The sequence below is a fragment of the Penicillium taxi genome (genome assembly GCF_028828555.1).
Source record: "Penicillium taxi strain IBT 34144 chromosome Unknown utg000005l_segment0_segment0, whole genome shotgun sequence".
NCBI classification, from domain to species: Eukaryota; Fungi; Ascomycota; class Eurotiomycetes; order Eurotiales; family Aspergillaceae; genus Penicillium; species Penicillium taxi.
In genome coordinates this window covers 458,648-481,194 of record NW_026643207.1, presented here as the reverse complement: position 1 = coordinate 481,194, position 22,547 = coordinate 458,648, and the positions used below count along the sequence as shown (strand labels likewise).

The following is a 22,547-nucleotide window of genomic DNA, read 5'->3' as shown; positions in this document are numbered from 1 at the left end:
CTTCTCACTTAACCATCCTTTGGCAACATGACTAGACATTCTCCTACCTAGTTATCCTTGGAAAATTTCTTTAACCTACATGAATCTGTACGACATTGGACAAGAAAAGTCTGATTTTGACTTCATTGTGATTGAAATGTTTGCTAAAAAATAAAATAAAAATAAAAACCTAGAAAGTACGATTGCAATATTCCATGGACATTATTATACGAAATAACGATTAAATGATAGGTATAAACACTTGAGATCAATCTTCCGAGTATGTGCAGTCTGTGGTTTTAGATAATAATTCTAACCCTTCAATTCGGTTAATTAGAATATAATGGCAGCAGAAAACAAAGCAGCGCCCAAGACAGCGACCACACTTCCGGTCATTTGAATGGAAGCTCCCGTGAAGATCGGAGACGATAGAGAAGAGGCAGTAGCGGAAGCATTGGACGATGTAGACATAGAAATGTTCCACTTCTTTCCAACCTATCATACAAAAACGCATCAGTCATGCAAGGAGGAAATGAGAAAGACCGGTCATTATTTTGTTACCTCAATGATCGCCGGGCCAGCGACAATTGTGTCATCAGTGGCCGTAGTATTGCTCTTAGTAAAGACAAGATAGGATTGGCCTGAGATGCCGCTGGGAACAGTCACGGTGAACTTGCCACCACCGTTAGATTTCAAGGAAGTGAACACGGGGCCAGTCACGGTGATAAATGCAGCAGACAGGCTGGTGACGTTGGAGGCATCAAAGCCGCTACCAGTCACGACCTGCACCTTGGACCCGTCCACGATAGTACCGTTGGAGGTCAGGGTAATAGATGGGAATGCCTTAACTGGGAGCACGCCATTGCTGGATGGGCATGAAATAATGAATGGGGAAGCAACGGTGTAGACCTCATTGGGGTCGAGAGGATTATCGAATGCCTGGGGGTAAGGGGACTCTCCGGTGGCAGCACGCAGATAGGCGCTGTGTCGTGCTTCAACGGTGAGAATGCTACCTGCAGCAGTGAGGTATGCACCATTTGTGATACTGGCTGCAGCACCGAGATATGCGCTCACTCCGACTCCTAGGGATTTGTTAGCCAAATTCGTGGTCTAGACAAGAGAATGTATAATACCTTCGAGGACACTAGCCACAGCCAGGAAGCTCTTCACGTCCACTATTCAAGTGTTAGATACAAAGGATATTGTGAGGCGAAAAGATGACATACCAGAGGGAAAATCATAGGTACACGCCGCAACGGGACTCGCGCCAGCAGCTTCGGATAGTTAGCTTTGCTTCTTCTAATTCAACTTTCATTGGACATACCACTCAGAGCTTTGGTCAGGAAGTCAACATGGTCAACTTCGTCTGAGGCAACTTCTTGCAGGTTGGCGTAGAAGGGGTCTGCGAATCCAGCACTGATAAAGTCGGCCTGAGTGTAGTTTTTGAGACCTTCCTTGTAAAATGAGGCCTCGAGATGCTCCAGAGTCAAGGCATAGTTGAGAATATCAGCTAATGTAAAATGATATTAGAGATACTCAGGTGTTGAATGGATGTTCTGTAGTAAACGTACCGTCACTAAGTGCACGCTTGACGACAGGGTTAGCGTTGGTCAGGCCGATGAGGGCGCCGGCCAAGGCAATAGAATTGGTAACCTTCATAGTGATTAATTGAATATTCAATAGTGTAATGAGTTAATTGAAAGTACTGACTCCATGACGGGGATAAAGGTAGCTTTTAAATAATCCCAGCTCTGGGGGCTGATTATCAGTGTTTTGAAATCTAGGGTTCGTGATGGCGCAAACAAAGGGTTCACTGTCCTAATCGGGTCTTTGTACCTGGATTGACCAGGATGATCTAGATTCCAATTACTGAAATAATGCCATATCAAGTAATTTGATATGGCCATCTCGGATGAATGAGCTAAAAACATGTTCCAAACATGGAGAAAACAGGCTCTAGATGCAGGAACCCATGGATGTAAATACCAATAGTGCAAGGCCTGAGAGCTTATATGTAGACTCTAAAGCTTTGAACCAGTAGTTTATTTGAATAGAAGCTTTTAAGTGGTGGATCTTGCATCCATATCCACCCATTTTGGTTTCCGAGAGCGAATACGTAACCGAGACCGAGAGCGAAGCCGAAAGAGCGAGCGAAAGCGCAAGCGAAACTTGGAATTGACCACTAATTTGTTTTGAATCCAATACTCCAAATAAACAGGGTCCTCTAGACAAACTTGACGACCTTTAGACTTTTGACAATTATGATTATTCTCTACACAGCCCGGGCTGATTTACCTTATTAGTGTCGGGGCCATCACCTTTTCATGGGTTTCACGTATGAATAATTCTCTCGATTATTCTAATTTTCCAAGCCTAGATATAATCTTTTCTTGTATATCTTTTCCTTCTAAGAGCGGTTTCTCCATTATCCAGGTACATCTGTTAATGTTGAAGATAGAGATACCCTTGGCTACCCCTGGAGCTGTATTTAAGGCTGTTTCTGTCTCATCATACTTACTTGCAAACTGAGCAAGGGACATGGGAATATTCTTCTTCCTATGTAGTGACATAATAGCAAATTTTTCCTGTACAAGCCTGTTCCCAAGCGCAGCCAGGTCTTCTTTTGCAGCAGATTGTGTAGTAATAAATGTCGTGAATTTGATATGCTACGGTCCCAGGGCAACGTAGAAGATGACAAATGTATGCCGACGAGACTTTTGTAAGCCCAATCGAACATCTAGCGCCTTGGAGCCTTCAAATATTGAGTGGAATGGTGCGGAAGATACAGACCTCGGGATGAAGAATGCGCCAACCTTCGAAGAGAATGTTGGATCTGTGGGAATGGACCAGGCTCTAGCCAGAAGAAGATGATTCCTATAAACCGGATACTGGGCTTAAATATCATGTAATTTTGTGCATCCCTTTGCTTCAAGTTTGTGTAATTCATCAAATAATACACAATTCTAGTAGCACTATTGTTTATTTGGTGGCCTCAATAGTACCACAACCCTCAGTTGCTTCAGAACCGAAAGATAAAGGAAAATATAAGCAATAGGTCAGATTATATAAAGGCTAGTGGAATGCGGCGGCATAATGGTTTTCAATCGAACCACGTATCACTCAGTATGGAGTACTGAATTAGTATTGGACCAGCATGGCAGCCTGATATCGACGAAGATAACTCATATTTGTATGGTAATTCGATCGAGACCCAACGGTAAGTATGTGCTGTTGTCAAAACGAAACAGAAATATGGAAAAAGTATCCACTACTTCATGCCCGATTAGGAGTGTTGGGGACATGTCACATGTCAGACCCGATGTCGCGAACGCGAACTGCTCCGTACATCTACTTCTATCATTTCGCATATGCATTCCTTTCGTAATTTATCCATTGTCATCCATGGCTCATGAGTCATGATGCTTTTTAGACATGAAAAAGAAAAAGAAGCCCCTCAAACTGAGGTCGCCACGACCAGCCAGTCTCTGGTGGCCGCAGGCAGCACTCTCCTCCCACGACCAGTCGCATCATTAGTCTCATTCGTGACCCAGTCAACTTCTCTGTCGCTGCGTATAGGGACCTTTTTTGGGGGTGTGGCTTTGGATAGTGCACGCGCGACAACGCTGACCGGCCTCGAGCTGAGCCGAGCTGTGATTGAGGGGATTCTTACCCGAGCAGGGAGGGATGTGGCTATCCGCAGTGGGGATGGGCATGGTAGAATAGAAGCAGAATCATTGCTAGAACGAAGCGTAGGTTTTCTTCCACCCTCTTTCCTATGCAGTATACTTATACTCCTACGCTCTAGTTGGCATCATTACATACTTCCATAACTTCGGCGTCATTCTTTGCCGCGGCGACATTTCACTTCTCATCCACGGCTCTAGCATCATTAAGCAATTTCTCCCAGTCTCTTTTGTCAACACTCGATGCTATTCTCGGGTCTACCGAGACATCTAGCGCAATTGCAGCGATTGTCACACTTATTCGACGCGAGTTCAGATCTGTGGACCGAGATACCAGCAACGAAAAGGTTGGTGTGGGAGATCTCTTGATTGGTTGCATTGGACTTGCTCTGTTGCAGCGCTGGGGCAAGAGGAATACTGAAAGACGCCACCGCGAAAATGGTGGTGATGAGATCATTTGGGACACCGTCATTTTGGACAACGGCGCCAAAGCCGACGTGGTCGGGACGAACCAAATACGGTTTTCTAATATAGACCAAGATATACTACCGGAACATTCCAACAGGGCTTCTTTTGTCATGCCCGGCGATGACGACGAGCCCTTCAATGCTGTCCAGAGAGGATCGAGCATCACTGATACCCCAAGAGGATCTAGATTTTCCTTTCCAATGGACGGGCAGCAGCAATTCTCCGATGAGGACATTCAAGCTTATATAACGAGTCAATTTCCCCGAGGCTGTCACGCTTCGATTAGATCGGAGGTCCTTACGGCTCGAACAATTACAGTAGACATATTCGATGAAGATATAACAGAAATTGCCGCCCCTCCTGGTACAACAATGATCGAAGAAAGATTTAACCATGAGGACGACACCAATGTGAGCCTCACAGATAATAAGCGGCTCCCGCGACACACTGTGGTATTTCGTACTGCCCTGAACAAATCACAAAATACATTGCTACGACCTCATGACGTTCCGAATACTACAGACCCTGAAGTTCCTTCACTGCCTCTGCTGCCTCTGCTGCCTCTGCAGGAATTATCGCAGCCGGCGAAACAGCCTAGGTCTCCTAATCATCGAGCGCAATCTAATCCTGGCTTTGAAAGTAATATTATCATTAAAAGTGATTCACCAGCTTCTACTCCAAAACTCGACCAGGGTCAAAAGCCTCCCTCTAGAAGAGGATCGCTCTCCAAGTTTGCCCAGAGAGTAAAGCCAGCTGCTTTCGAAAGAACAGACCCTGTCAAACGGACACCACTCAAGAAGCAAACTGCCAAATCTGCTGGTTCCGGACCCTCTAGTACCACTCTTGAACCAGCTAGAGGAGCTGCCTCGGTGAAAGAAGCAACTGCACGAGAAGCTTCAAAACAACCAACTCCACCAAAACGACCTCAAAAAACGCCGTCTGAACACCAACTATCTACGCCTGCATCGAACAGAGGATTACGAAGATCGCTCATTCCACCTTCCCCACAGTCTCCGCGCTCTCATCCGACCCTAGAGCCGTCTTGCGACATTCACGATAGAAAGACTTCCGGGCCGGGACACTTCATGGTGCACGAAAAGAGTCGGGAGTCCTTTTTGACACATACTGGATCCTTCTCGCATGGTGCTGCCGACTACCGTCCAGGGTCTCCTGCCACTGCTCGGGGCCATGTTCGCAGTAGTAGTTCGCTGTCTATCACAAGGTCTGAAACGGACGGTCCTGTCTCAGTCAATGATCTACGCTCAAACTCCCTACATAAAACAAACCAGTCTTACTCTCCTGGCCTGTATTCGATGGCCATTGCTGGGTCCGAGACGTCGCTTATATTGGCGCATAGACCGCGGAAGAGCGCCTACGAGGATACCGAGACCATCCAAGCACTCCATCGTGATGGTTTCGTTCCAGGTATTTTCCCAAAGAGACATTTTGTTCAGAATATCCGCCGCTTCTGTCGCTTCTCTTCTGCCTCTTACGGTTCCAGAGCACTCAAGGTCATGGGAGTGGCCAAGGACACGAAAGGCTTACCCCGTACTCACACCGACTCCCACGAGCACAGCGCGTTTACCGATCATGCGGGCCTACCAGCATCGACAATTCTTCTTTCTTCCTTCTGCGATCCAGCCGGAGGCTCCAACGCAGCCGGGGATACTGAGAACGGGTTCCCGCTCGTGCACTACCTGTCCATCGACCACGACTCCAAAGCCGTTGTGCTTACCCTTCGAGGTACATGGGGGTTTGAGGACATTCTCACAGACATGACCTGTGACTACGACGAAATGAAATGGCAAGGAAAGAACTGGAAAGTCCACAAGGGCATGCATGCCTCGGCACAACGGCTGCTCGAGGGTGGCGGCGGTCGAGTGATGATCACACTACGTGCGGCTCTTGAGGAATTCCACGACTACGGCGTTGTTCTATGCGGACACTCTCTCGGCGGCGGTGTTGCGGCCCTCTTGGCCACTATGATCGCCGAGCCATGCAGCGACCCTACAGGCACCTCGTTCGTGACAACGTCTCACCAATCTGCTACTCGGTCGCGCCTCTTGAACGTTGACAGCGATGCTGGCCGCCAGTTCTCCGACCCAACACCGCCAACCTACGATCTCCCACCCGGTCGTCCAATCCATGTATACGCATACGGACCGCCAGCAGTAATGTCGCCATTCCTCCGCCTCGCCACGCGCGGACTCATCACAACGACCATAAACGGCCAAGACGTAGTCCCAGGCCTCTCGCTCGGCATTCTTCACGACATGCACACGGTCTCAGTAGCCTTCAAAAGCGACGTCTCCGGCGCAAAGTCGCATGTTCGCCAGCGTCTCCACGAAAGTCTCCGCCAAAGCATCATCCACAAATTTTACGTCGACCAACCGCCACTAGTAATAAATGCAGGCGATGGCGTCGGCGAAGACGCATGGGCGTGGAAAACACTCCAACTTCTCCGTGACGAAATGCACGCTCCGAAACTCATGCCGCCCGGTGAGGTCTTTGTCGTCGAGACCATGCGAGTGCTACAACGGGAAGCTTTCACCCCTGCACCGGAGTTTACATCTACAGATGGATACCCGCGTCTGGGACGGCCGGCGACGCGTGTCCAGATGCGATTCATTCGGGATGTGGATGCCTGGTTTGGGGAGTTGCGCTTTGGTTCTGGGATGCTCAGCGATCATAATCCTGCGAGGTATGAAACTAGTCTTGCTGCATTGGTACGGGGCGTTTTGGATGAATGAAAGATTTGGTCTTATTTCAGGATTAAGCTATAGAGATTTATTAGATACTACTTATTGCCGATCTAGAAATATGAAAGACAACCTGGGTAACATTGGATGCTTTACGAACACAAGCACTCCAGTCCAGGGCTTAGAATGCCTACCCCTGAACAATTTTCTGACAGCAACAAACCTAAGCATTGACCAAGAGCACGTCCCAAGTTACTTCCTAGATCTGAATCCTGTGGAATCTAGAACAAAAGTACATGCCGCGGTTAAGATGAAGGGGGGGGGGGGGGGGATACATGTGATATGTGAGTCGTAATTTTGGTAAATTTTTTAATCCGCTCTCATCTATAGAGCTAGGATAATGTAGAGGATATCTCAAAAACAGGCATCCAGGGTATCACAAGAACCAAGAACACAAACAGAACGCCCCGGGGCCCATCCCCTAATTCCCATCCCATCCCATCCCACATCGTTCAGTACACCCAGTAATATAAGTTAAAGATTAAGAGTAAAAAGCCCAGTCCTCAAGATACGAGGGCAGTGGCTTGAACAGCCGAATGACCAGAGTGACAACCCCGTTCATGGCGCTTCATGTTACTACGCACTGAGAAAGCCTTTCCACAACCGACATGTGTGCATCGGAAAGGTTTCTCGCCCGTATGCGAGTGCGAGTGAATGCGCAGAGAAGAAGGACGGGAAAATGCCTTGTGGCATGTACGGCAGATATAGCGGTCGTGAGTCTGCTGGTAGGGTGCCGTTGAAGAAGGGGGGAAATAGTGGTGATGTTGCCAGGCTGGGGTGACTGGGGAAATGAGAGAGGGAGAAGGGCACGGTTGTGTTATTGTTGGTGTTGCTTGTTGGTAGGTTGGTGTTTGGCGGTAATACATTGGGGCAGCGTCTTGAGTTGTGGATGTGTATGATGAGACGCTAGGTGCTGGTGAGGCGTATGGACCTGACATTGTGGCTGCAGAGACTGATCCGGTACTTGAGATTGAGGAGCGGTGGAAGTGGTCGTTTGACTTGCTCGACTCTGGTGAGGAGATATTGCCTAATCCTGAGCTTGGGCGTAGGGGTGGTGTTGGTGGGAGGTTGATGGCGTCGTAGCGAACATCACGATCCCGAGCTGATGGGCTCATACGTTGGCGCTCTATATTGATGATCAGGATATGATATGATGATATGTATGGATAAAGTATGTGACTCACTGCTTTGTTGAGTATTTTGAGCACTGTCTGCACCCTCAAGTAGAGATGAGATAGAAGGCAGTGAGCACTTTGTTTCCTCAAATGGTGAAAAGAGGGGCGCTTGTGGACGCTTGTGGATATATGTGTATGAGTAGGGCTTGGGGGCCGGAGCACCATGGAGAAGATTGGCCAGATCCATTTTGATGATATTTGAGTATAATAATTTCAAGATCCGGATGAGTTATATGGGGGATGAAGAGGAGGGTTTATATTGAGTTCGCGTGGATGATCGACGAAATAAAATAAAATCCTTTTATATGGACTAAGTTCGTTCCAAAGCTTAATTAATTCAATTAAAATGATAAAACAAATTTAAATATAATACATTATATAAATAAAATCACAAATAAATCGTAACCGGAGATTAACCCTAGTTTTCACTAGACCCAATATGGTAGGCCGGAAAGTCCCCGTAAAATGGATCATTCTTGTCGGCTACGGTTAGTGCAGATCCTGCTTACCTGTCACATACGCCCCATAAACGGCTGATCGCACCGAACCTGATCGTCGATCCTTCTCTTTCTTCCTTTTTTTTTTTTTGCTTTCTTTTTCTCTTCCCTTCTTTTGTTCTTTTATCGTATTTGTTTCGTATAGAGAGTGGCTCCATTATGCAGGTTTGAGGAGTATGAGGTAGTTAGGGCTTGACTCTATCTAGGTACTTCCAAGGTTGACTAACATACTTAATACCCCTGTACTTCAAAGTACTTCCTAGGCTAGTACGCGTAAATGACCTAGGTACCACAAAAAAGTTCCATTTGCCGGCTTCAAGGGGATCGACCCAACGGAAAAAAGCCCCCCCGGATTTAGATTTAGAGACATGTCGCGTGGCGGTTCGAGAACGGCTAAAAAGGGAAGGTATATAGATGTACCCTAAGCCTAGTTGGGACAAAGCTCCGTTCAAAGGATGGGGCCTCGGGAATTGCAAGGACTTGAATTACATGAAAATGACGGGGTGGCGGCTCCTAAGCGCTTGGGACACAACTTCGCTTACAGAAACTTAGTTCATACTTTATCTACAAGGAGGATCCTGAGTAATGGAATAATAATGTATACCTGTAGCAGGTCACGATCTACACATCTACCTAGAGGTATTCTCTAATAGGTAGACACTTGATTAATTAAACGAAGAAGGCTACAACTTCCGAAATGTGGTGGACAAGTGGACAAGGGTGCAGACGAGTATGGACGATTGTGGGAAGGGGGGATAGAGTACAGGAGTATAGACGAGATTTTATGTTTCAGGCCCTAATATACTACTGAGACTCCTTGAAATATTGTTTACTCCGTAGTCTCTGATCAGTTTTGTCATCGAAGGGTCTCCTGAAGATCACGTCTTGATTCTTATGAAAACGATCTGATCGGCGTTCTGGAACGGCCGTTGCCTTATAAGGACCGTGCACGATTCTGCAGTCCAGGATTGGCCGTTTTTAATAAATGGATCCGACCCAAATTCATGGAAGCGAGGATCCACTAGTCATCTAACCATTGCTCCGTGCGTGACCGTTTAGGAAAGGAAAAGTAATTAATAGTAATATTAGTACAAAATACTACGTTAGAATATAACTGATATCAGTGATACCATCCTAATCAGGTTGTCAGATTATGATGCAAGTATGCGCAAGTTAGGGCTTCGGCATGATCCCGCAATCTCTATTACTAAGTACTAAAGTACAATGTGCATGTCCGTGAAGATAAAATTAATAATATTCCAGAGCTCGAGCACTCAGATCCACCTACAGCGATCCTTATTCTGATCGGCTGGGAAAAACCCACTCGGCATTTCTCACTCTCCCCAAGCCGTAGTGTTTGGCGGTTGCGGCTCCTTTACCCTCGTCTGTCTAATGGCTATTCACTCCCATGGACTCCAAGTCACGTATTCCAGTAACCACTAACCAAGTTAATATAAAAAAAGTCAAAATAAAGAATATAGAACTCTAGAACTCTAGAAATCATATTCTATACTCTATAACAGCATCCGATTGGTCCTCAGTTAAAATGCTATTTTGCCGGAAGTCAAACTGCGGCAAATAGGTACCGACAGTATGGAACCGGGTCTTAGTCTTGATTAATAATATACTAGGTATCCTTACTGGTTAACTAAGTACGGAGTACTCCGTACTTCGTAGATCATCAACAATGGCGGCCCTTGATAAAACCGGTTAGACTAATTACTTTCGGTAGTGTTTCCTAAATTTGACATAAGTAAACCTTAGGAAGCAGGGGTAACACGGGGAGGTTTCTAAACTAAGACATATTGAGCCATTCGCCCGGGTCAACGCGGTGATCGATCGGGGATCATCCGGGGCGCTGCGTGGTCCCATGGGCCACGCGAAATAACCCCTTTTAATTTCTTTTTTTATTATCTCTGGGCCTAGAAGGGAGTTTCGTCTTACTAAACTTCCACGTAAGCAATTGCTACGCTTTATAATATACATTTGGACTACTCATGTACCATGGAATATTATTACTTCGTCATCCAATTTGCGCACTACCTTGCGCACTACCACATACCTACCTTGGTATTTGGTCTCTAATTATATAATATAGTAAAAATTTACATACAACTGTTAAACCTGTCATACTAAGCCTCCTTCCTTTTTCGGTGGATCGTCCCGGTGGATCATCCAACCATCAGACAATCGATGGCCATAGCTCCATTCGGGAAGTCTCTCCGATACTAGTTACGTACTAGCTAACCAAGTCTACGTTGCATTATGTACCAAGGGCATGGGAGCACGGGAATCGGATAGATTGATTGATAATAGTCGCCGAGGTGGGATTAGTACCGTCTCCGCTATAAAGCTATGACCTGACCTAGACTAGTACTAGTAAGGTACCCTACTCCGCATTACTGCACAAGATTTCACATGAAGAAAATCGCTCGGTTGCATAATTCATAATTCACCCAGACCTAAGTACCTAGGTAATCTCGGAATAGCAAAGGGAAGAAGCGGAAACAGGGGAAGTTTACATTCATTAGAATGTGGTCCAGGCAAAGACAAAAAACCCTTTCATTTACGGGTTTGAAACTCAATTTCCAATTTACATTTTCATAGATACGGAATCGGCGGATCTATACGAGAGAAAAGCAAAAAAAGAGATATGTACCCAGGTATAGCAAAAGAAATCTGTGGGAACGTGACTGCGTGAAACTAGAATCTAAAGGCAAAGTCGAGACGAAACCAAACCTCTTGGTACAGGGACCTACCAACATGTGCAACTGCGATCGACAGATGATCAGACACGATCACATAAAAACATGTGTGTCAGCCTTGCTGAAACACGACCCGTTCGTCACAGGCGATCTTAGCTGTGGCCAGGATCTTAGCGAGAGTTACCACGCCTTCATTTGGCATAACCCCCGCTTTGCTTTTTTTGGAGCGGGAAATCGGGAGGGCTTGAGAGTGATGTGGTACCTGTTTTGAAAGAGATGTGATTGGATGGGCTCAAGTTTGATTCGTATTCAATCTTTATCTCCAGAGCATGGGCATGTGGTAATACGGCACATACGGAATTTGTGTAGAGTTTGCGGCATATGCATTCTAAACCATGTCCATGTCCAATACTTACAGAAATAGACTTGACTTTTGCCCTTAATTTTGAGGATTTGCATCTCCATGGGTTCAGTCTTACGGGATCTACCCATAGCTTGAAATGTCTCATCCTTCTCACTAGTGGATACCATGGGTTTGGTTCCATCCCATAGTACCTGGTGGGGCTGGGATTTTACGGAAAAACTAAGTACTACTAAGTACGAAGTAAGCATCATGACTTGTACGGACATCCCGCTTTTCTTGGCGGGGATTTGATAAAAATCCCATCAGTGCGGGCAGGTCCCCTCATAGGGGGCATACTAGGTACCTATGTAATAAGGGGACATACTGTCAAAGTACTAGTAGGCACTAGTAGCACGGAGCACGCTTCTCCATGTTCGGCTTGTCTATGTGCCGACTACTTTTACTTCGGATAATTTCAATTTGTCGATGCTGATCTACTCTTGGGTGGGTAAAATTGTCGGAATGGCACCGCGTGCGTACTAACGGCAGATCCTGATCCCCGGGGCCCATCATATACGCGGATATTGTACAGTAGCGCTCATGCTTGGAATCCTTCTAGCCATCGCTCCAATAAACATACTACGATCACAACTCCGTGCTTCCTCCGCACCTCTTTCGTACTTCCTTTTTTGCAAGGATATGCTGGGTGGGAAACAGCCAAGTTCCCAAAAAGAGGATCATGTCCGTCTGTGAGAAATTTGATGTGTTGTTGCTCTCATGGTCTGGTCGTATCGTATCCATGTTCCCATATGCAGGGAGTATATCATCCCATGGTTGCATGTAGCCAACGCAACCCCCTCCATGTTCGATGGAAACAATGGAGAGTGCCCGGGGGGAGTAAACAAGATGGTGTAGGTCGAGAGCCTCGATTGGATGCGCCTGATTCTAGGCCCCAATGTGAGTTGCCGCCCTGAACCCTTTCCCCGAGTCAAAGCACTGCATGGTCAGTCAGGCAAGCAATGCAGACAAGTCAGACTCAGACTCTATCCCCACGATAATCTTCCTTTTTTCGCCCCCCCCCCCCCCCTCCCCTTTCGGCCACAGTCATATGGTCCAGATCTGAAGTCCGCTCATGCCCGAGATTTAGGGACATGTCGTGTAACGCTGGGATCGGAACACAACCCAAAAAGAGTAACGAATTGAGAATTGTTGTTGCTGTGGCAGGTCTGGTCTCTCATATATCTCCGACTCTCGGAACCCTAGCCACGTTTTATTGGAGCCGTTGGATTCAAAAGCTCCAAGCAAACCGCACTTAACTCCTTAGTACTGCTCACATCCCGCCGTTAGCGGTCCGTGCATGATGACATTGTTTGATCTTCAAAAGGTCTGGGTTTGGGATTGAGGAGGGGGGCCAAGGCTGGGACGTAGAATGTATGAATGGTCTTTCCAAGCGCCCGCATCCACAATGCATCACCTGGTGCCTTCAATACGTAGCCTGCAGTACTACACAGATACCGATTCCAGGTTATGATGCATCTTCTGGGGAGGTCTTTGTGGACCGCGGGAGGCTGGTTGCGCCTCCTATCATCCCGGAAATATGGATACTATCAAGCCACCCTAGAAGCCATTGAGCTAATTAGAAAACTACAAATCAGCAATCAACTCGAAATTGATTGACATTGACCAGGATTCATCTGCGGCCGAGTCACCAATACAACCTCGGAGTACAATCAATTTTGAGTGAAGTTATTATTGAATGCGTCATCCCATGACTTATCCGTGATAACGAGGCGGTGAAGTGTTGTTTCATCTCTAGAGTAAGTCAAAGCGATCAAAGACCCACCAAACTAGCGGAGATCAGAGTGTAAGGCAAACTTGTAGGGATATTGGAGAATGGCAAATGCACTTTTGCCATGGCCCATCCTTGGTTTTTTTGGTCTATGCTGCGGCACCTGTGATGGATCGACGGTCGATTGTAATTTTATCGGCATCGTGGAATATCGAACCAATCGTCCATCATTTCCTCCCACCGGACGATGAGGTGCATTGTCGATCAGCCTTGTATGGACACGGCACTCATCATCGAGGGAATACATGCATGATTGGTGGGTAAGAAAGAACGCAGTCAGCGTGGCAGGATGAACAAGAACAAGGGGGGGCACAACCATCAGGATTCGAATCCCAGACAATTTAGAGTTGACCTTAGCGAGGAGTTGCACAACGTCCACACGATTGGCAAGCAAAAGCTCCGAAAATGGGGCCAGTGATCTGCGGCGGAAACGCCCGGTAGTCGATCTGCATGACAAGGAGTCAAGGAGACAAGGAATGGCCGGGGAGGATGATCTTTGCAAAAGGTCTTAGGTTCAGGATGGTCCAGTATGACCCAGTATGACCCAGAATAACATCTTTAGTCCTAAGTCAGCAGAGTCTGCGAGATTATTTCCAAGGTTCAAATGTTCCTCTATGATCCACAATGCCGCATAACCTGCAGCCTCATACTTAGTTCCACATCTCATCTCCGATGCCCAATTTAGTCAAATTAGCTCGTTTGGTTTTTAGTTCGAGTCTAACTTAGTGAAAGAGGGGTTAGAGCACAGACGACAGAAATGGACAGGCCGATGCATGGAGCCAGAAAGGATATAAACAAGGCCCAAAGTGAAGTGGAGACCTCCTTCTCCACTGACACTCGCTTGGGCAGGTGTGATTTAGTCAATTTCCAAGGTTGAATAGAACCTTGGAAGAATCAACGCCTATACCATTCTGATGGTACAAATCTTAATATATATTCATGGTCGTGGGAATATACGCAGAAGCTAAGTTTATTCCTGTCGGCAAAAACGAAACTGCCGGCTAAATTGCCGAAGGCACGAAGTACTACATCTTTCCAAGGTTCGAGATACTAGGACTGATCTGGGCACAGCCGTGGACATACCTTGTTATCAAAAGCCATATCTAGACCTCCATCTATGTCGAGTCCATTGTGTGAGCACTTCAGACCATACACAAGCCAGATAATGCTTAGTAACCAGTTACAACTCTCTATTGATGCTTGGGTAGCCATGGAAGTACTTACTACATGTAAGCTACGGACACTAACCTAGGCAGGTATATCTTGGGGCTTTTGAAAATAGAAAGTAGGTCCCGAGGTACTTAGTGTGTATTTCAAAATCGTGTAAAAAGTCCCAAAAAAAGTGCGGTGGTATGTATCTCGACAATCTCCTTCACGCGGCAACACCAACATTGCGCATCACTTGTCCCTGGCTCCTGCGTCTAATCCCGTGCATGGTGCGGACGGCCTTGCCGAAATCTAGCTTACGGTAATCCTCTGGCATGTGTTCGCCACTGAAGATGCACAGCACCTTCATACCCTTCTTGTAGGACAGGCCGTTGAGAAGCTTAGGTGTGATCAAGAAGTACTGACCACCGCCTCCGCCTCCGATGGAATTGCCATCCTCGTCAAATTCTTCCTCAGTCGATGCGCATGCAATGTCCACAAGTCGACCGTGGACCATACGTTCATTGCGGGGGTCCATACCCTGGTTGATCTCGTCAACTACTCGGAAGGGCGATGCGGAGAGAGACTGCAGTGCCATCAGATAGAAAATGGTGCTGACGGCTCGCTCACCACCGGACTGGCGATGAGAATCCAAGATTGACAGATTCTCATTCTCTCGGAATTTGACGTGGATTAGGATAGACCACTGGTCGAATTCAACACCACCGGGCTCGCCATTTGGACCAGGGGGTGATTCTACCTTGTCAAGGCCGACCTGTCCAGCACAGCCAATGCGGGCAAAGGAATCACCAAAGGCATCGCTGATCTTGCTGATGAGAGCATCCAATCTCGGCTCCCATACTGCACGAACCTCATCGATTCCCTCTTGGAGATTGGACAGCGTACTTTCGAACCCAGTAAGCTTGTCACGCAGTTTCTGAATCTGCCTATCACGCGTCTCAAATTCTTTGATCATGCTGGCGCTGCCTCCGTGGGTCAGCTCCAAGCGCGCTCTCTCGGAATCAAGATCGGCATTGAACATGTCGACGTTGTAATCCTCGGAGCCCATTGTCTCGAAAACTTCTGGGCCTCCGTCTCGTGCCTTTGCCTGCTGCACGGCTTGCTTCGCCTCTCGCTTCACCGTCCTTCCTTTCTCGACAGATGCTTGGAATTCGTTCAAAGCATGTTCCGCCGCACTGACCTTTTGGCCAAGTAGTACTCCATTATCATGGTTCTTCTGTACAAGAGCTGAAAGATCGGATTGCGCTTCCAGATGACGAACTTCTACTCGCACTAGTTCCTCATATGCTGATTGAAGCTCTCTGACGGCATTCTAGATAAAATGAGTAAGAGTATTTTGAGACAATTGAAAGGATAGAACTTACGGCATATTCAATGGTAGCTTCAGCCTTCTGGATATGAATCTCATCCTGCTGGACGCGAAGGCCTCGTACCTTATCCCTCACTCCTTGTCTGCGGGCCTCAATATCTTTAATCTTTTCTTCTAGCTGGACTAAAAAAAGGAGTCAGTATGATTTTTCCCAAGTGGTATGTGCATAACATACCGATTTTCTCAGGAATAGCTCGGGCATGTGTGTGTGCAGTTTGCTTTTCGTTCTTTTCTTCCTGAATTTCTTCCTGCAGATGATGTTAATGAATGTAAATCAATATCAAGTAGGGAGAGCAAAGCTTGCCATTTCGCTATCCAGTCGATCACGCGTAGCCCGTAGTTCTGTCATTGCTTCGACTTCTGCACGAAGATTTATTTTAATATCGGCTTCTTCGGCCTCACAGGCCCGGATGGTATCCAGAAACTGCTGTTTATGAGAAGCATCGACAGGCTTTGATGTCCAAGACTTGGCAGGCCTGAGGTCGCGAACCTTGGTTGACTTGGCCTTGTCACCGTACTCCTTACGTCGGGTGACTTGGTATAACTTGCGACCGGCCATCCAAATATTGACACCATGAACGGATCCACTCTCCAACCTATCGAAGGCCTCGTCTGAAATATCTTGCGAACTTACTGGGGTCTGACTTGCCCCCTTCTCACTGCAAAGCATCGCAATAACAGGCTCGGGGCCACTAATGAGATCATGCGCCCATCCATCAAACCCAAGCTCCTGGAGTTGCTCTGTTGAGATCGGGGGTTGCAAAGCCCTGTCGTTCAGCGTCAGAGTAGATGTCCTTATGCTGATGTCGTGAAGCTTCATATCCACATTGAGGGCTTTCTGCAGAGTTCGAAAGTCGTTCAAGCTTTGAGTTGTGAATGCCGTCATGTCACTTCTGTTAAGCAGATTTTCCACAGCATCAGAATACTTGGGATCCTTGACTGAACAGGTGACCACGACTGGACCAAAAACCTCTTTTTCGAATTTGTCCTGGTTTTGAAGTAACCATCGGTATGCTTTCAATGAGTCTCTAGACAAAGCGGCCAGCTTGGCTTCCTGTTGGCCTGACTTGGAATTGAGATTGTCCAATTCAGCTTGAGCCTGACCCTTCACACGTTCAAGTTCTTGGATTTTGTCATTCAATGGTGTTCGCCGAGACTGAATCTCTGCGGCCTGGGATTCGACCTCGCGTTTCTCCCGCGTTTTCTCCCTCTTCAGGAATGAAACTAAAATTAGCATCAACTATTGCCGTATGAAAGGGGATAGTCTTACCAGCTGCTCGTTGTAATAGTCGGGATCGAACTCAACGACTTCCCCACGTTGCCGCTTCAGCCTAACGATGTTTTGATTTATATTCAACTCTTCGGTCTTGTCCTTCTTGTTCCTGACCTTTTCAGCGGCTATCTGATCCTCGAGGTCTTTGATTGAAGCTTCCAAGTTGTTGATTCTTTCGTCGCGAGTCTGGGCTGTCTTGGACAACTCTTCAACCTGCTTCCTTTGAAATTGCATGAAGCCTTTGATTTGATTAACATATTTGGTTTTGGCTCCAACTGCGCGTACAGATGGTTCAATCTCTTTCTTCAGCGTTTCCCACTCGGCATTTGTTTGGTCTCTGCGTTCTTTGAGTATCACGTTCATTCGATGCCAATCCTTGTACACTGGAAACGGGCGTAGAAGTTCTAAAAGCTCGATTTTGAGCTCAATGAGAACCCTTTGTTGCATTCTTTCAACATCAGGTCTCGCCATTTCCTGTCGATCTTCCAAGTTCTTTAACGTCTCCTTATCGGTGGTGTTGTCCATTTGGAGTTTCTTTTGCTCGCTTCTCAGATTCATTAGTTGGCTGTGCAAATTAACCATTTCTTCTCCGGCCGCTGCCCTTTGGGTGGAATTTAGAAGCTCGATGGGTGTGAGGCCAGCGAACTCTGCAACTTTATCCTGAGGCAAAAACTGACACAAATTGTCGACCTGGATCGCGAATCCCTGCGCGAGCTTCAGAACCTGTGCATGAGCAAACGGTTTGTTGTCCACTGTGAATGAACTCCGGTTTCCATCTTTTTTGATGTTCCGACGGATCACTACATTTCGAGGTAGTTTTGGCTGACCAGCAAGTTCGATTTCGATTGTGGCTTCTTGGCAACCGTGCTTCACAAATTCACCCAGATCTTTAGCGCGTCCCAAATGCTATTGATAGCAGTTAGTATACGGAACGAAAATTAGTGTTTGCTATGTAAAATGCCATACCTTAGGACCCCATCCAAGACCGAGACAGATTGCGCAGACCAGTGTACTTTTTCCTGTTCCGTTTGGACCAATGACCATATTCAGCTTCGGGCCAGGGAAAAACTCAGCGGATGTATAGGTCACAAAATTTGTGACCTTGATGCGCACAATAGCTCCCGCCTTGTAGCCACCAGGGCCAACTCCCTCAGTTACAGTAGCTCGCGGACGAGAGGCCCGAGCCGAGTTTTCAACGGCTTCACTTGAATCGCTCGACTCGCCATCTTCATCTCCATCATTACTATCTGCGTGCTCGCTCTCTCCAGGTTGTGAGTAACTTAGGCGCGGGCGCTTGCTGTTAGATCCTCGAGCCTCGGAAATTTGGGTTGCGGCTGTTCTTGCAGATCCATTGGAATGTGTTGATTCGTCTTCTGACGTGTCTTCACCCTGGATGGCGCTTAGGTGCGACCGCTTGCTAGCTGATGCCCGCGGGTTGAAGACTTCAGCCGGGCTCACGTCCATATCACTAGGATGCTCGTAATTTAATTCGCCGGGTCCTTCGCCCTGAGCAATACTCAGGCGCGAGCGTCCACTTGGTGATTTATTCCTTCTTGGGACACTCGGTACAGTTGTGCGAGAGCCCCCGATCATTCCTCGGGATTGAGATGCTCGTGTGGACTCATTGGTTGCTTCGCTCATTTCTTCATCTTCGTCGTCGTTTGATAAAGTGTCATTGGGGGCGCGAGAACTTTTGCTGATTCTATCTCGAGATTGGGACGCTTGTGTTGACTCATCGGCTGCATCGTTCATTTCTCTATCTTCTTCGTCGCTTGATGACAACTCTTCTGTGGCGCTTGGACGCGAGCTCAGATGAGTACTTTTGCTAGTCAACCCACGAGATTCGAGAGTTGATTCATTATCATCGATGGCCGATTTGTCCTGGCTGCTAGTTTCACTACTTTGATCTTCGTCATCGTCATCGTCATTGTTATCATCAATATCCTCTGCGGGGCTCATGTATTCGTGGTTGTTTTTCAAGGATGAGGACTTCGTTGATTTCCAACGTTCACTAGCATCATCGTCACTCAAACGTTGACCGGCAAGAGCAGAACTTGAAACAGAACTACGGGACGACATTTTGAGTCGCAATGGTGGTGGGGGTAAGACATCCAAACGATGTAAGAATTAAAAAAAAAAAAAAAAGACAGAGCGACTACGCGCGCGAGGGGGACGCGTCTGTGATAAGCCAATACTGCCCCTATTTCGGTAAGCGGTGAGAAAAGCCCCGGATATCTTTGTGGCCGCGGCTTTCTTTGACAGCAACCTCAAAGATGTCGAGTCCTAAGAACGTGCGTTACTTGGTTTTGACTGGGGCTGTCACAGCTATTACAATTGCAGGAACTCTCTTCGGTGCCGGTATCAAGACTAACAAAGAAATATCCAAGGTAAGCTGAGATTGTCATTCTCCCAAACAACGCTACTGCCAATTTAAATTTACATCCTTTGTACTTTGGATATCTCTATGGTTTCTGACTTCCTGCTTGATAAAGAACACGCTCAAACACCAAGAAGCGACTTTTGAGGAGCAGATGAAGGCCCTTCGAGACATGCGCTCGAATTTAACCGCACGAAGAGGAATGATTGAAACGCAAATACGGGACCTAGATGCAAGAATGAATGAAAAAAAACAAAGAAGTGCGGCTGAAACCGGATCAGAACACCCGAATGAAGGACAATGACCACACTATCAGCATTGCATTTACCACTGTCGGCCAATGACATCCTCCATTCATCGGCAATCGAGGCAGTCTGGCACTGCTTTATCCATTGCTCCATGGCACCTTGGGATAGCTCCTTGCAAGGCTGTAACTTGCAATATTGCATCAATCTGTCCCCAAATTGTCTCCATACAATCTAGAATAATCCAATGTCTATAATGTTGATGCCCACTTACAACAACGAAAGTTTGGGATACTTCGATATAATAAATGCGTCTTGGGGATATCGTTCATCGATGCGGCTGGCTATTGCAGGGTTACCGAAAGTCAGACGTCTCTATGTTTTGTCGTCGAATGAACAAAGATGGCTCTTACAACGAGAGGTCGATGCAACCTGTGGTAAAGATACCAAGACGCAATTACTTCCCTTATAGCAGGTCCTTCATCCATCCTATCAATACAATCCTCTTTCTCACTACGACATCACACTTGGGTGGTTTCTGGATCCCATCATTTCCCATCAGTACAGTACTGCCTTGGTGGGTTTACCACTTTATCAATCCACTCGGACCAATGTGGTTCGCACCCACATATACTAAATGTCCAATCAGTATAGCGTATGAAGAATGAGAGATCAGTGATCTTCTGAACTTTCTACAACGCATTGAGTCCTATATCAGGTGAGTTCCTCCAAGAATATAGCACACCGTCGAATTCACTGATCATGACTTAGGCTTCAAAGCACCGATTTGTATGTCGATCAGAACCGCCCTTGTGATTGGGACCTGTGTGTAGCATACCCCGTGATCATGGTGCAGATCGCCAATGTATCGATACGTTATTAGTCGAGTCATGTTGCTTGATGAGTAAATTCCCCTGCTGTTTGACGAGGTGGATCAAAGATTTCAACTTTATCGGTCATTTTCTGTCTTCTACTTTCGACGGGGCATCATTGCCATTCAGATACTCCGTATATTTTTGGTCAAGTGATAGACCGAACCATGGCGGGTCTTGCCAAGAGCTCTTAAGCATTTGAAAGTACTCAATACTTTTATTGCGACAACGGGATAGATAGCCCATTGAGGCTCTCCAGGTATGCCTTGAGAGTCGAGACTTTCACGGTTGAAAAAACGCCTCGGGGGGAGAAATAAAGCCGTGTCACCACCCGGGCGGCTCATAAAAGGTTAGATTACTATCTGCTAAACCAATGCCCTAAATAGTGAGAACGGTAACATTGAATGATCAGCCCTCAGCCTCAACAATAGCCTCTGATATACCTTTTGACCCACTTCAATGAACCCGCACTCACAGTCTCTCTCAGTTTTCAAAAAGCTAGGCCTGTTCGAGTAATTGAAGCCTCGGTTGATTCCTGAAGCGGTATAATTTCCGTTAGAACAACTTTTATGATGCCTACTTAGTAAACGATAATTCTTGAGCCGCTTCCATGTCGACTGCGGAATGGGACCATTTAGGACTTAGTACATGTAGAAAATAAGCATTATGAAACTTGACCAAGGTGCGGAGATTACATCAACATCGAGACAATCTTGCCCAGCCCTAGGTCTGAAATTTTTGTCTTTATAACTCACTGCTCTTTCCCCTGATCCTCTAAAATTCAGCTGGAAGTTGTATCTTGACGGGATCGGTCCGCGTATTCTAAAGTTGTGTCAACCCCTTTTTGAGACTTCAAGCTTCAGTATGTTTCAACGGCTAAGGGTCCCTTGGAAGCAACCTATCAATGGAGTAAAAGAAGTGGGCGTACAGCTTCAATCTATCCCACCAAATGCATCGGATACCGATTTACTCAGTCACAGTATCAAGAATCAGGATGGCTTCCAAGTTCCACCGCAGTTGCGAGAAAGCTCCCTCGCAATCCACATTGGGATTCCTTGGAGACTGGCTTTTGGAAGCTGCTGGAATTGTTGTCTCTGCCCTGATCATCATTGCTATTATCATCATCTTAAAAAAAAGTACGATGGTCATGAGCAGCCGATCTGGAATCATGTCTCGCTCAATTCTGTGATTTCATGGCTGAGTACGATCGCCAAAGCGTGTGCATTATACACTATCAGTCAAGGACTTGGCCAAGCAAAATGGATTTGGTTTGCAAAACGCAGCAGACCCTTATCCGATCTCGACACCTTTGATTCGGCAAGCAGAGGAGTTGTTGGAAGCGCTGCCCTGATGTGGCTAGTCAAAGGGCGGTAGGTATCCTCAATATTTATTCCATGCTATTTTTTGTTACTGATTAGATTTTGTTAGAAATTTGGCCTTTCTCGGCGGCCTGGCCACAACTCTAGCCCTAGTATTTGATCCCTTCATCCAGAACTTGGTGCGCTATGTCTCCCACAATGTTGTAGACCATTCCCAGGTTGCATCGATTGCAAGCACATCAGGATATGCCGGACTCGGACGACTGTTGAGTGGCTCCAGTATGTATTCATTAATTTAATCTTTGGGTCTTTTGGTTAGAAAATCGCTAAGTGAATAATGATAATAGCTTACACTGTGCATCCCGCTGTCAAGACAAACGTCTATAGCAGCTTGGTTGATCCTTCGAACACCGATCAGCCTTGGACCATCCCTCAATATACTTGCCCGACCGGAAACTGTACCTAGG

General features: G+C 46.7%; 6 protein-coding genes across 6 annotated transcripts; 3 read left to right on the top strand and 3 right to left on the bottom strand.

Moving 5' to 3' along the window:
• Window positions 1–312: 312 nt before the first annotated feature.
• On the bottom strand, window positions 313–1,638 carry N7495_007545 (ferritin-like domain-containing protein; the record flags this gene model as incomplete). The annotated part of the gene is made up of 6 exons (XM_057210196.1): window positions 313–474; window positions 541–1,061; window positions 1,113–1,154; window positions 1,206–1,253; window positions 1,304–1,489; window positions 1,551–1,638. 6 exons carry the CDS (start codon window positions 1,636–1,638, stop codon window positions 313–315), a joined length of 1,047 nt encoding a protein of 348 aa, XP_057059739.1.
• Window positions 1,639–3,286: 1,648 nt separating this feature from the next.
• N7495_007544 (lipase family protein) lies at window positions 3,287–6,880 on the top strand (the record flags this gene model as incomplete). Its single annotated transcript, XM_057210195.1, has 3 exons — window positions 3,287–3,360; window positions 3,410–3,728; window positions 3,785–6,880. 3 exons carry the CDS (start codon window positions 3,287–3,289, stop codon window positions 6,878–6,880), a joined length of 3,489 nt encoding a protein of 1,162 aa, XP_057059738.1.
• Window positions 6,881–7,392: 512 nt separating this feature from the next.
• N7495_007543 (uncharacterized protein) lies at window positions 7,393–8,251 on the bottom strand (the record flags this gene model as incomplete). The annotated part of the gene is made up of 2 exons (XM_057210194.1): window positions 7,393–8,015; window positions 8,074–8,251. The coding sequence occupies 2 exons, from the start codon at window positions 8,249–8,251 to the stop codon at window positions 7,393–7,395; spliced, it is 801 nt and encodes a 266-aa protein (XP_057059737.1).
• A 6,579-nt stretch (window positions 8,252–14,830) lies between these two features.
• Window positions 14,831–19,346, bottom strand: N7495_007542 (DNA repair ATPase SMC5; the record flags this gene model as incomplete). Its single annotated transcript, XM_057210193.1, has 6 exons — window positions 14,831–15,937; window positions 15,990–16,117; window positions 16,170–16,242; window positions 16,299–17,204; window positions 17,265–18,173; window positions 18,234–19,346. The coding sequence occupies 6 exons, from the start codon at window positions 19,344–19,346 to the stop codon at window positions 14,831–14,833; spliced, it is 4,236 nt and encodes a 1,411-aa protein (XP_057059736.1).
• A 194-nt stretch (window positions 19,347–19,540) lies between these two features.
• Window positions 19,541–19,948, top strand: N7495_007541 (uncharacterized protein; the record flags this gene model as incomplete). The annotated part of the gene is made up of 2 exons (XM_057210192.1): window positions 19,541–19,654; window positions 19,760–19,948. The coding sequence occupies 2 exons, from the start codon at window positions 19,541–19,543 to the stop codon at window positions 19,946–19,948; spliced, it is 303 nt and encodes a 100-aa protein (XP_057059735.1).
• Window positions 19,949–21,625: 1,677 nt separating this feature from the next.
• Window positions 21,626–22,546, top strand: N7495_007540 (DUF3176 domain-containing protein; the record flags this gene model as incomplete). Its single annotated transcript, XM_057210191.1, has 4 exons — window positions 21,626–22,131; window positions 22,190–22,232; window positions 22,254–22,359; window positions 22,428–22,546. The coding sequence occupies 4 exons, from the start codon at window positions 21,626–21,628 to the stop codon at window positions 22,544–22,546; spliced, it is 774 nt and encodes a 257-aa protein (XP_057059734.1).
• Between the last annotated feature and the right edge of the window lies 1 nt (window position 22,547).